This window comes from Bison bison, unplaced genomic scaffold (genome assembly GCF_000754665.1).
Source record: "Bison bison bison isolate TAMUID 2011002044 unplaced genomic scaffold, Bison_UMD1.0 scf7180017864517, whole genome shotgun sequence".
Lineage (NCBI taxonomy): Eukaryota > Metazoa > Chordata > Mammalia > Artiodactyla > Bovidae > Bison > Bison bison.
In genome coordinates this window covers 7221878-7231685 of record NW_011495070.1, presented here as the reverse complement: position 1 = coordinate 7231685, position 9808 = coordinate 7221878, and the positions used below count along the sequence as shown (strand labels likewise).

Sequence of the window (9808 nt, the reverse complement as noted above, 5' to 3'; positions counted from 1 at the left end):
GAACAAAGGGAATAAGTTCTAGTTCAGATACTGTAGAGATACAAAGTTTTGATACGCTGGTGGGCCCATCTTCATTTTCTACACATGTGGTTTAACCAAACTGTGTGTGTGTGTCTGTGTGTGTATGTTTTCAGTTTACATATTTAAACAGTTCCAATTTAAATGCAAAATTCAAAGTGTTTACAAAGCCTGGAGAGTAAGATGTGGAAAAGTTGTGGGTTTTTTCTCACTTCCAAAGGATATGAGTCTGCAGAAATTGTGCTTTCAGGTCAAAAATTTTTGCACTCTCTTCCTTTATTGTCTTCAATGCACAAAACAATTAAAATGTCACAATACGAGTCACTATAAATGATCAGAATACTAAAAAGTAAAAAGACCATAGAATCACGGCATTGTAAGATATCAATCCCATTATACCCGAGGAAAAAAACTGAGGCAGAGAGCTACCAGGGCTGCGGTAGGATAGCCAGCGAGTGGTGGAACAGGATTAGCGTTGACTGGCTCTGGTGTCTTCAAGTCTTTGCTACACGACCTCCACTGCGAGCTGCCTTAGCCAGAGTCAGAGAGCTAGGGATCCCAGGCTGATGGTTCTCAACGTGCTCTGGGCTATTCACACTGCCCTCTGGGATGCAAGAGGTGCTCGTGTCTTCTCCCCTTCTATTCTGGAAACACTAGTGTTTTAATACCTTTATTTTTCTCTATTACTCATGGTCTCTGTAACTGCCTTTGTACCCACACACCAAAAAAGTCCCAATAAAAAGCTGCTTGAAGATTCAGGCTGTCACTTTCTTTAGAAAAATTACAGAGAGTCCTTCTCCTGATACTAAAACAGTGTTATATATGCTCACAATTCCATTTCCCTAAGGTTCCTGAAGACTCATGCCCATTTTCCAGATGAAGAAAGTGAAGGTCATCAGCCTTGGGCTAGACCGTGACTGTACGTCAGGGCCCAACAGCAGCAGGCCCCCAGCCCGCAGGACGGGGTGTGCAGTGGAACCCAGCCTAGGTTCTCCAGGCATGACCACGACCTCTCTCTCCCCTATCCAAGGGCAAGGTATTCCCCAGGCACTCCTCTCTGGGTGGTTTCTTGAAAATGACAGATTTTTTTTCTTTTTACTTTGTAAAGTCCATTTTCACAGCCAGCTGGGTCTTGTGCAATTAGTTGATGACTCTCTTCTCTGGCTACTTTATGTGTTTGCTGACTTCCTCCACCATCTGTGGCATTCCTGCAACCAATGAAATGGGCTCAGAGCCTTTTCAGCACCTGTCTGGAACTCCCCATCACGAGAGAAGCAATCTTAGAGGCAAGTGATGGAGGTGGTAGATGGAAAGCCCCAGACACAGGTCAGGTTGCTTTCTACCCACATGAGGAGCCATGACTTCAGCATGTGCTTCTAAAACCAGGGCTCAGCACACATCCACTGGTGTTAGGACACTTGCCCTCAGAGCAAATTTCAGGAAATCTAAAAGGTATGTTTCTATAAAGCCATTTCAAATAAGAGAGAATTTTATTTCTTTTAATGGAACAAGTGGCACCATCTAACCTTGAGAGTGGAAACATCTCCTATAAGCATCTGCACAAAGGAAGGTGAAATGTTAGAAGTGCCTCAGTTTCTTGGCAATATCGATGTCCAGGTATTCATCCAGAAAGCTGTTCAAAATCCCCACGGCACCTAGGACCGTCAATAAGGCCAAAACCCCCAGACTCAGCCGGAAACCAGTGACCCTGTGGGCAGATATGAGCGAGACAAAGGTGATGAATAAACGGAGTTACAGGGAGGAAGCCAGGGAGCCTGGAGCAGACCTCTCCTATGAACACTGCCCAGAACTTGTGTGCTGTTGCACTTGAACATTTTGATTCATCAAATAAATTAGAGAAGATGCCTAGCTCCTTTGAACATTCAAACAATCATCAAGGCTGGGCAGGATTATTTCCTTGGCAACTTTTGGGAGATAGGGCAAAATGTTTGCAAGGATTGAAAGTGCAGTGGTCAAAGGGTGCACACTTAGAGCACAGTTTTATCCCTTCAGTTTTCTGCCTCACACCTAAGTGTGGAGGCCTGGTGAGACTTGGCCGTGGGCCGGCAGCGTGCGTCATTTTTGTCATCACAGCCATCGGTGCTACACTACAGGAACAGGAAGCTAACACAGACCATCCTGCTACCTTCTGTCCAAATACACAATCCTTGGGTGCTCCTTACCTTTTTTTAGCAGCTTCTGCGTATCCCCAGAAATACTGGTGACGGGAATAGATGTACACCAGACCCAGACAAGTAGCAAAAACTAGAGAGAAAAAAAAAAAGCAAAGACACAGAACATGATGGCAGACTCTCAAAATGTGGTGTGAAAACTGAGGCAATGCTCACGAAACATGTATCTGACAAAGGCTTGTGTGTGGAATGTATAGAGAACTCAGACAATTCAATAATAAAAGAAAAACCATTTTTTAATGGGTAAAATACTTGAATAGAAAATTCACATAGCAATATAAGCAAGTGTACCAATAAGCACATGAAAAATGTTTCAACATTATTCAACATCATTTGATATCAGCAAAACTGCAATTTAAAACCACAATGAGGGGACTTCTCTGGTGATCCAGTAACCGGCTAAGACTCCATGCTCCCAATACAAGGGTCCAGTGTTCGATCCCTGCTCAAGAACTAGATCCTGCATGCTGCAACTAAGACCCAGAGCAGCCAAAAAAAAAAAAAACTTAAAAAAATGTTCCCTCTCATTTAAAAATAAAGCCATAAGGAGATGATACCACTGCACACCTACCAGGGTGGCAAAAGTTTCAGAAGACGGACAGCACAAAATGTTGGGGATGTTAGAATCCTCATACATTATTGGTAGGAAAGCAAAACAGTACAGCCGCTCTGGGAAAAGATCTGGTAGTTTCTTAAAACACCAAACATTACTTTTTGACCCAGCAAGTCCTTCCTTTCCTGTGTATTTACCCAAGAGAAATGAAAGCACATATCCATAAAAGACCTGTTCAGAATATTCAGTGCAGCTTTATTCATCACAGCCAAACACTGGAAACAGCTGGGAATCCATACACAGGAGAATGGATAGCCGAACCGTGATAAGCGTACAATATGGAACCCCACTGTCGATGAAAAGAAATGGACAACTTGCAACAGCATGGAGAATCCAAAAAACGTTTTGCTGAGTGAATGAAGCATTATATAAGAGTACATACTATATGATTCCAATTATGGACAGTTCTAAAATAGGCAAAACTAAACTATGACGAAAAGCATCAGAGCACTGTTTGCCTCTGAAAGGGATGGGGAAGAACCTGAGGAAACTCTCTGAGTGGTAGTCACGTTCCACATCTTGATAGGGATCTGAGTGAGACAGATTTACACATTTGTCAAAACTCATTAAATGGTACCCTTGAGATTTGTGTGTTTAACCAAATACACATTTTACCTAAAAGAAATGTGGAATGCAGGGTGATGTTCCGCCATCTTGTCCAATAAAAAACAATCTTGGTATCTTTCTTGTACTAGGGACCCTCTCTTTTCCTCAGCAAGTCACAGATGCAAATTGCCAGAGCCCTCTTGAAAACACCAGAAGTCTGTTTGTGGGACTCTGGTATGATGGATAAAATTAAATTCATAATTTTATTAGGTCACAAACTTTTTTTTGTTTGTTTCTACTACATACTGTACCAAGTATCCTTATTGTAAGGTTTGAGGTTTGCAGTATAAAAGACATAAGCTCCCTGCCCTTATGGGTTTATCAGCAAAGACAAAGGGAGAAGTACAGACTGGAATATGCTGAAGAGAAGAGAAGTACAGACTTGAATATGCTGTGAAGGAAACAAAGGGGGGTGGGCCAGGGGGAACTGGGGGCTCACCTTTAGGAAGGGGTCAGGGAGGGCCCCTCTGAGGGGTGCTGTTTGTGCTGGGCCCTGAAGGATGAGAAGGACAGGGTCCAGCAAAGAGCTGGAGGAGACGGGCTGGCAGGGCCACCTGGCCTGTGAGGAAGGGGAGATCCTGAGCGCACCGTGGTTCTTGAAACTCCCTTTCTAAGCAACTGCTCCCACAAAGTCAATGAGAACTGGTCAAGGCAGTAATAGGCCACTTAACTCTGGATGAGAAAGAATGAAAATTACAACGAGATACCCAAGAAACCCTCCCCTGACAAGCAGGCAGCCTCATTCAGCCCATGGCAGTGAAATCCAAAGGGTCAAATGTCACAGGCCGAGTGCCACCGCCAAAGGCTCTTTTCTCATTAGTTGTGAATGCGGTCTTACCTGACAGGAAACGACCCTTCTTGCCCTTCAGGGGTTTAAAAAAAAAAAGGTGAATTGGAATAGAGTTAAGTCTTTCTCTGCAGGATATTTTATCTGAAATTTCTCAGTTGACAGTAAAAAAAAATTGTGACAGGGTTGGTGGCTCAGAGGTTAAAATGTCTGCCTGCAATGCGGGAGACCTGGGTTTGATCTCTGGGTCGGGAAGATCCCCTGGAGAAGGAAATGGCAACCCATTCCAGTATTCTTGCCTGAAGAATCCCATGGACGGAGGAGCCTGGTGGGCTGCAGTCCACGAGGTCGCAAAGAGTCGGACACAACTGAGCGACTTTACCTTGCCTTTGAAAAGCAGTTGAATTTTGGTTGATTTAAATCTTAACAATCAAATGTCAAATGCAAATAAGGCCATGAGAGTTATCAGACAAAAAAGAGATTGAATTTCTCCAAAAAGGTAGTTGGTGCTAATCTGACCTGTGAAAGGGCTAGGCAGAGTTTCAGTAAAGCCCTCAGCTCCCCAAGGATCCCCCATTCAAATAGAAAACGGATATTTACAAAGTTTCTACATCCAGTAGACCACATTCTTGGAAACTCCTAAGAAAAAGCACATGGGTCGTTGGTCAAATACCTATAAACCCTGCTCTGAACTTGAAAGCTAATTTTCTCCTATACTGGTGAAAGCTAAGGTGGACAAAACACTTAACCACTCTGTACTTCAGTTTCCTCACCTATAAAGCAGAAATTATGGAACCTACCTCATAAGAGGTTTTTAATCCTATAAGTGCTACATAAGAGATAATATATGTGTGACATCTAAAAACAAAGCTTGGCAGGGACTTCCTTGGTGGTTCAGTGGTTAAAAATGTGCCTTCCATGCAGGGGACATGGGTTTGATCCCTGGGGAACTAAGATTCCACATTACATCAAGGCTTCTGAGCCTGCATGCCGCAACTACTCAAGCCTGCGACTACTCAAGAGCCTGTGCTCCACAACAAGAGAAGCCCACGTGCCACAACTGGAGAGAAGCTCCCACACACCACAACTGAGACCCCGAGTAGCCAATTAATTAAAAAAAAAGTACCTGGCATGAAGTAAGTACTCAATAAATATTAGCTATAATAACTAGCTGCTTAGCTACTGCTAAGTCGCTTCAGTTGTGTCCGACTCTGTGCGACCCCACAGACGGCAGCCCACCAGGCTCCCCTGTCTTTGGGATTCTCCAGGCAAGAACACTGGAGTGGGTTGCCATTTCCTTCTCCAATGCATCAAAGTGAAAAGTCAAAGTGAAGTCCCTCAGTCGTGTCCGACTCCTATCGACCCCATGGACTGCAGCGTACCAGACTCCTCTGTCCATGGGATTTTCCAGGCAAGATTACTGGAGTGGGGTGCCATTGCCTTCTCCGATAATAACTAGGGTGAACTGTTAATTCTGTGTTCTGTTCCTGCAGATAAATTAGAATTTATAGAGTATTAGACTTGAAGCCAAAATCACATGTCATCTTCATTCTGGAGTACCCCACATCTGGTTTGTTCCAAGTTTTTATTAAAAAAAAAAAAAATCACTGAATTAAATTGAATGAAGCCAAAGTTAGCCTATCTGTAGCACACTGCTCTTTGATGCAAACAGACAGTGCTTCTTTTGCTTAAAACAATTTCCAGGATCCGTAGATGTGTAGGTGAATATTTGCTACTTAATGGCTGTAAGGACCACAGGCATCATGAGAACAGAGTTGTCTTTTAAACTTACCTTGGTTGAAATACCATCCAGCCATCCACAATGTGATTATGAATATTGGGTAAAACTCCACACAGTTTTGCCTGCAGGAAAAAAATAAAGATGTAGGTTATTCTATGAGAAAACTATACACCAAAGCAGTGAGTTTTCACCTAGAGGTAAATGTCCAGCCTCTTCTTACAAAAATAATACAAGAATTAACCTAAAGAGCATAAGTGTCCTTATAGGTAAAATTAGTCTTTCAAGTGAATGAGTGAGTCACTTAATCGTATCCGATTCTTTGGAATCCATGGACTGTAGCCTGCCAGCCTCCTCTGTCCATGGAATTCTCCAGAGAAGAATACTGGAGTGGGTAGCCATTCCCTTCTCCAGGATATCTTCCTGACCCAGGGATCAAACCCAGCTCTCCTGCATTACCAGCAGATTCTTTATCATCTGCACCTCTAGTGTTTCAAGGTGAGACTCAAACATTTTTCAAACCTCAGAGCGGGGCCAAGAATCACTCTTCTACATGTAAGTTGCCAGCAGTAGAATTATAGCTCTTTTCCAAAAGACAGGCCTACAGATGGTTCCAATTCTGAGCCTAAAGATCATTCTGTATCTTGTCTAAAGAACCCAGTAAATAGCTCATTCATATTAAATGGATTTCTTGCCCAGAATTCTCTTACATCCAGTGCCTTCCATTTGAGTTGCTCATCGTATTAAATGGTTTTCAAAGAAATCCCCTAAAACCTCCTGAAACGAATGAAGCACATTTCATTCCCATTTTATGGAGGAAAAAACTAAAGACTGAGAACCCAAGCTGACGATGCCTCCCAGAGAATCAGAGGAAGTCTGTGTCATCTCCAGACCCCAAAGCTCTGTCCTAATGTCAAGTCAAATTGCTTCTATTCATAGAAGACTTGGGTGGAAATTTTGATACTATTTTAAGCAAAAGGGAATCATTATCTGGGAACTATAATTAATTCGTCTGCACCTAGCAAAAGGAAAAAAGATGAATTATATTCATCTTCCTTCCTGTGCTATGCCCCCAAGTGATCTTGGTTAGGTTGGCTGCGCTCTCTGCTGACAATATCACAACGAGTAAAAGAAAACTTTAATGTAATGTGTAATAAGGTCTTGAGTTGATCCTGGTGGAAGAGTCTTAGTCTACAGGATTAGAAATGATCCTACATCCTTCCTTTAAGGATGGATGTAGGATCCTTAAGCCTTAAAGCTTGAATATGTAAGGTTACGAGGCAAACAACCAAGAAACAGTTGATCCTTGTTCTTAAAGGCTGAGTCTTCTAACCCAGGTCACCTTGAATGATTCTTTTCTCTCTCTCTCTCTTTTTTCCCTCTTCTTTCCTTAGTGTGGGCGGGGGGGGGGGGGGCGGGGAAGTGTTTTGTTTTGGTTTGTTTTCTTTTGTGACCAAGATGCTAACATGGGAGGCTCTTAAACTTCCCTCCTTCTGCAGGTGCAATGAATGTGGAGACACACACAGAGCAACTCCCTCTGCGAGAAATCCTGAAACCAGCTGAATGACTCCTACACATCAGGCAAATATGAAAGCAGCCATAGTGGGAGTTCCCTGGTGGCCTAGTGGTTAGGATTCCAGGCTTTCACTGCTGTGGCCCAGGTTCAGGGCCTCATCAGGGAACTGAGATCCTGCAAGCTGATCTTGCAGGATCTCAGTTTTGGTGTGGCCAAAAAAAGGCCACACTGAAACAAGCAAGAGAAGCTGAGACACACTGTCCTCACCCCTATCACAGCATCATACATTCAGGAGGAAATCCTCAACCCCAAGCTTCTCCCTGAGGAGCAAAGGGGTTAGACTGCACATCTCGCACTCCAAGTTTAAAGACTTCCGCCTGAGGGCTGGTTTCCTCAAAATGCAACCCCACAGGGTTTGCATCCATGAGACCCACAGGACTGTAGCAAGCAAAGAAGCATTTCTTAACAGAGTGCATGAACACTCAGTACAGCTAACCATCTGGGGCTCAGTGCAGAGGAAGCAGGCAAAAAGTCCTGTCTCCAGTCTTCCTCTAGAGAGGGTCTGCCTCCAGACTTACAAGCTGATGCCTGGAGACCCTGCTTCTAGTTTAGCACGTATCCAAGGGCTAGATGAGATCCTCCCTGGTGCCCATGGAAGCCGATGGGCACTTCCCTTACCTACTGCCTTCAATTCACTCCATTGATAAAACGAGATTGCCAGCATCTGTCCAGGAGTTTGCACACACATCTGGCACCCTAGCTTTTGCTGTTGCTCCCTAAGGGACAGGCCCCCAAACTACTCAGCTCTGATAGCCAATGAGGCTTGCATTCACAGGTCCTACAGGACCATCACAAGCAATGAAACAGTTTTAAACTTGGTGGGCCAGAAGCAGGTGGGAAGATATATTCAAAGTGTTGGGAAAAAATAACTGCCAACTAAGAAAACTCTACCCTGCAAAGATGTTCTTCAAAATTGAGGCAGAGATAAAGAATTTTAGAAACAAAATCTGAGGGAGTTCATCACCACTAGACATGTAAGAGATGTTAAAGGGAGGTCTTCAGAAAAAAACAAATACTATATGATATCACTTATGGGTGGAATCTAAAAAAGTACAACAAACCAGTGAATATAACAACAACAACAAAAACCATAGAACTCATATAAGAAGACTTAGGGGAAAATATCCTTGACATTAGCCTTGGTAATTATTTTTTTGGATTTGGCACTAGAAGCAAAGGCAACAAAAACAAAAATAAACAAGTGGGACTAAATCAAACTAAAAAGCTTCTTCACAGCAAGGATGTCACCAACAAAATGAAAAGGCAATCTGTAGAATGGGAAAAAAATACATGCAAACCACAAATTCGATAAGGGGTTACAACCCAAAATAAAGAAAGAACACATACAACTCAATAGCAGAGAAAACCAAACAACCCAGTTTACAAATGGGCAGAGAACCTGAACAGACATTTGTCCAAAGACATAAATGACCAACAGGTACATGAAAAAGTGCTCAACATTGCTAATCATCAGCAAAATGCAAATCAAAACCATAATGAGATATCACCTCACACTTCTTTAAATGGCTGTTATCAGAAAGACAAGGAACAAGTGCTGGCAAGAACTCGGAGGAAAGAGAACCCTTATACACTGTTAGTGAGAACGTAAATTGATGCGACCACTATGGAAAACAGCATGGAGATTCCTCAAAAAATTAAAACTAGAACTGCCATATGATCCAGCAATCCCACTGCCAGGCAAATATCCAAAGGAAATGAAATCACTATCTTGAAAAGATATCAGTATTCTCATCTTGATTACAGTGTTACTCACAGTAGCCAATATGGAAACAATCTAAGTGTCCAGTAGTGGATGAATGGACAAAGAAATATGATATATTTACACACAATGGAATATTATTCAATCTTTAAAAAGAAGGAAATCCTGCCATTTGCCACAACCTAGGCAAACCAGCAGGGCATTATGCTAAGTGCAATAACCCAGACAGAGAAAGACAAATAGTCCCCGGTAACACTTACATGTGGAATCTTAAAAAAAAAAAAAAGGTGATCTCACAGAAACAGAATGGTGAGTGCCAAGGCCTGAGGGTGGGCAAAATAGGGAGAGTCTAATAAAAGGGTACAAACTTTCAGTTATTAAGGTCAGAGTGAAAGAGGAGACTGAAAAAGTTGGCTTAAAACTCAACATTCAGAAAATTAAGATCATGGCATCTGGTCCCATCACTTCATGGCAAATAGATGGGGAAACAATGGAAACAGTGTCAGACTTTATTTTTGGGGGGCTCCAAAATCACTGCAGATGGTGACTGCAGCCATG

General features: G+C 42.8%; 1 protein-coding gene across 3 annotated transcripts in view; it reads right to left on the bottom strand.

Moving 5' to 3' along the window:
• Positions 1-262: 262 nt before the first annotated feature.
• MGST2 (microsomal glutathione S-transferase 2) overlaps positions 263-9808 on the bottom strand; it is a 37786-nt gene continuing 28240 nt past the window's right edge. Inside the window, exons 3-6 of one of the 3 annotated variants that reach the window (XR_824353.1) lie at positions 6009-6079; positions 2202-2283; positions 1545-1726; positions 263-1226 (exon numbers count right to left, since the gene is read on the bottom strand). Coding sequence is in view for 2 of the 3 variants with exons in the window: in XM_010830291.1 (XP_010828593.1) it covers positions 1597-1726; positions 2202-2283; positions 6009-6079 (283 nt within the window). In the remaining variant the exon portion in view is untranslated. Of the gene's footprint in view, positions 1727-2201; positions 2284-6008; positions 6080-9808 lie in introns of those variants that run through there. The other 2 variants (XM_010830291.1, XM_010830292.1) reach the window with 2 other exon arrangements.